Genomic DNA, 2950 nt, shown 5'->3' with positions numbered 1-2950 from the left:
TTTCCCTATATCCATATAATTAAGTCACTGCTAAAATGCTACTTCACTAAGCACTGCTTAGACATACAGAAAAAAACCAAACAAACTAAAGCACACCCTGAAACATTTCCTTCTCCTAAAAAGAAAAAACTTCAGCTAGGTTCTACGAGATCTCTTGCTCAAGTTGAAGTTCATCTTTCAAAACCATCTAGAAAATCAACAATCTTTTTTTCAGGAAGAAGAGAGATTAGTTATGTTTCTCTTAAACAAGAAAAAGTAGCTTCACATAGAAGCAGCCCATTCTTACCTGAAATTCATTTATGTATTGTGCCATTACAAACTCATGCCTTTCACTTGCTGAAGGCTCTGCTAATATATCAGGCAGACTTTTGGAAACTTGGCTCTTCTTCTGAGCAGCAGTGCCATTTAGGTGACAGTCAAAACCAATATTACCAGGCAGCTGGAATCTCTGGTCCTGAGGACCAAATGGACCCATTACTTCATCCGGCCACACAGTTCTTGGACCTGCAAAAGTCAAAGCCTTGCTTTAGCCATCACATATAAAAAGAAAAAACAAAACAAAACCCAAACCCTCTCCCATGCAAATATCTGCATTTGATCACAATCATATATAACCAAAGTAACCACAGTGCACAAGGGCAAGCCCTGGCATAAAACACACACTTCAAAATTCCCAAATATATATGGGGTTCAAAGTTCTGAGAGCACACGAATTCAAAGACAATGAATTTGCTTTTTCTTACATAAATCAGGAGGTGTAGCAGCAACATGAGGCTCATCTGAGCCAGAGGAACCTGCTGTAGAAAAAGCCTTGGGATTTACAACTCTTTTGACTAAGGAATAAACCCCTGGTAGGTAGGTGACCAATCTTGCTCTGTTACAGAGCACCTGAGAAGACAAAAACAAAATAAGTATTACATACTGCTAGCAAAATTCCTAGTTTAAGTACAGCTTGTGGCTTGCTTAATAAATCCTCACTCGATAATTACATTACAATTTTAATTATGAGCAATTGTGTTCTTGTTTAATTAAGTTTTAAAAGTATTTCATTATTACTTCTACGTTTTATTAGTAATAGCATTCTAAGTAAAGGAAAAGCCTCAAAAACATGGGAAAGCCTCCACACCATGAGGAGTAACTCTGAATCCCAATAATGATATCTTAAGCAGTAATATAAGCAACTGAAACTACGGTTTTCTGTGAGTGATTTTTGTGTTTGGTTTTGGCTTTTTTAAACAAGAAATCTCCCAGTCATGTGATTACACTGAAAATTTATACTTTAAGAACAGATTGAAAACTTTCATGATGCATTTACACACACGTAACAGAAAAACAACCATACTCTCAAAACACAGAGTTGGATTTATAATTAAAAAGACAGACTACTGAATTCCAGCACAAAACTTCTAATACTCTTGACTGCAGTTGCACAAAAGCAGCATTCTATAAATCCCACCTGCCACAGCACATGTGCTTCCAAAAAACTTTATTTTCCAGGTGAAGGAAAGAAATTATTTCGAGGAATTGACATAAAGGGATTTTCCTCAAGCGCCGTATGCTTGATTCTATACAAGTTTATGTGTGTGTTCAACACTAAATATATATACAAGGTTACTTAAAAAAAAAGTGAGAAAATGCTACTATTTATATGCTTAAGAGAAAAACTCTATTCACAGTACTAGGGTCTAAGCCAGTAAGCATCAGTTTCTTAAATACCACCTCTGCATAAACATTTAGCTTGGAGCAGAGGAGCCTGAGGGGTGCCCTCATTCCTGGGGATCCATTTGGAAAGGGCGCGTGTCAGGAGGAAGGAGCCAGGCTCTGCTCTGGGATGGCCAATGCCAGGACAAGGGACAATGGTCCCAAGCTGGAGTACAGGAGGTTCAAGCTGAAGATGAGGCCAAACTTTGTGAGTGTGAGGGTTCTGGAGCATGGCCCAGGCTGCCCAGAGAGGTTGTGGAGTGTCCTTGTGTGGAGACACCCAAAGCCCTGGCCGTGTTCCTGTGTGACTGCTCTGGTGCTCCTGCTGTGGCAGGGGTTGCACTGGGGGAGCTTTCCAGGTCCCTTCCAGCTCCTCACATTCTGGGATTCTGTGATAAGAAGTCTAAGAAGTCTTACCAACATCATAAAGACTAAAATGCATAAAGGCACATTTGATTTTCTGGCTTAAATGAATTATTTACAAGTAAGGCCTTAAGCTGCCTGGTTCTAAAACACTGCCACATTGAAAAGGTTTCTGTAACAACAACAACACTCTGCTGAATCCACTCCAATTTTTTTTCCCCCTCTACTATATAAGAGCACTACTGAAATTAATTTTTGCATAATGATTACATTATAGACAAAACAGATGTAAACAATTACAGCCGACACATAATTACAAGAAAAGAGTATTTTTTTCCTTATAATCAGGACCACTTAACAAGGAGATGTCAGCGTTAATTACAGATATGCTGACAGAGCTCACTTATGCAAATATTTACATACCTAGCATGACACAAATGAAAAAATACCGCTGAAGTCGATAAATTATTCATGTTTCCGTGGCAAGACTAAATCAATAAAGCACGTTTCATTCTTTGGTGTCCTGGTGAACTCGAGTATTTTATCTTAACTCAAGACATTGCAAAAACCAAACCAGAACAGATCCTGCTTAATCCTCCATTTGATTACTCCGATATCCACAGAAATCGGCTTCCAAAACTTAGAGGGAAGAATGATTATGTCACTGCCTTCTAATATAAACATACCCTGAATTTTATTAATGACTCCCCTACACGCACGACGATTTAAAGACAGCTTTAAAGCGGAAATAAAACGCAAACTTCCTGCCTGACACGGAGAAGGGCCCTCCTTCGACGGCGCCCGTTCGCCTCCTCACCGGGCGGGTTTACAGCCACCCCCGCACCCCAACCCGGAGGAGAAGGGGGCCGCGTCGCCACTAACGCCC

The 2950-nt window shown here is 39.9% G+C and overlaps 1 protein-coding gene across 1 annotated transcript in view; it reads right to left on the bottom strand.

Annotated features, from left to right (window-relative positions):
- MMADHC (methylmalonic aciduria (cobalamin deficiency) cblD type, with homocystinuria) overlaps nucleotides 1–888 on the bottom strand; it is a gene marked incomplete at both ends in the record, with an annotated part of 3701 nt that extends 2813 nt beyond the window's left edge. Inside the window, 2 exons of the mRNA XM_010183874.1 lie at nucleotides 287–504; nucleotides 744–888. Of these exons, the coding sequence (XP_010182176.1) occupies nucleotides 287–504; nucleotides 744–888 (363 nt within the window). The remainder of the gene's footprint in view (nucleotides 1–286; nucleotides 505–743) is intronic.
- Between the last annotated feature and the right edge of the window lie 2062 nt (nucleotides 889–2950).

Source organism: Mesitornis unicolor, unplaced genomic scaffold, assembly GCF_000695765.1.
Source record: "Mesitornis unicolor isolate BGI_N332 unplaced genomic scaffold, ASM69576v1 scaffold34064, whole genome shotgun sequence".
NCBI classification, from domain to species: Eukaryota; Metazoa; Chordata; class Aves; order Mesitornithiformes; family Mesitornithidae; genus Mesitornis; species Mesitornis unicolor.
This window is presented reverse-complemented; position numbering and strand designations above follow the sequence as displayed.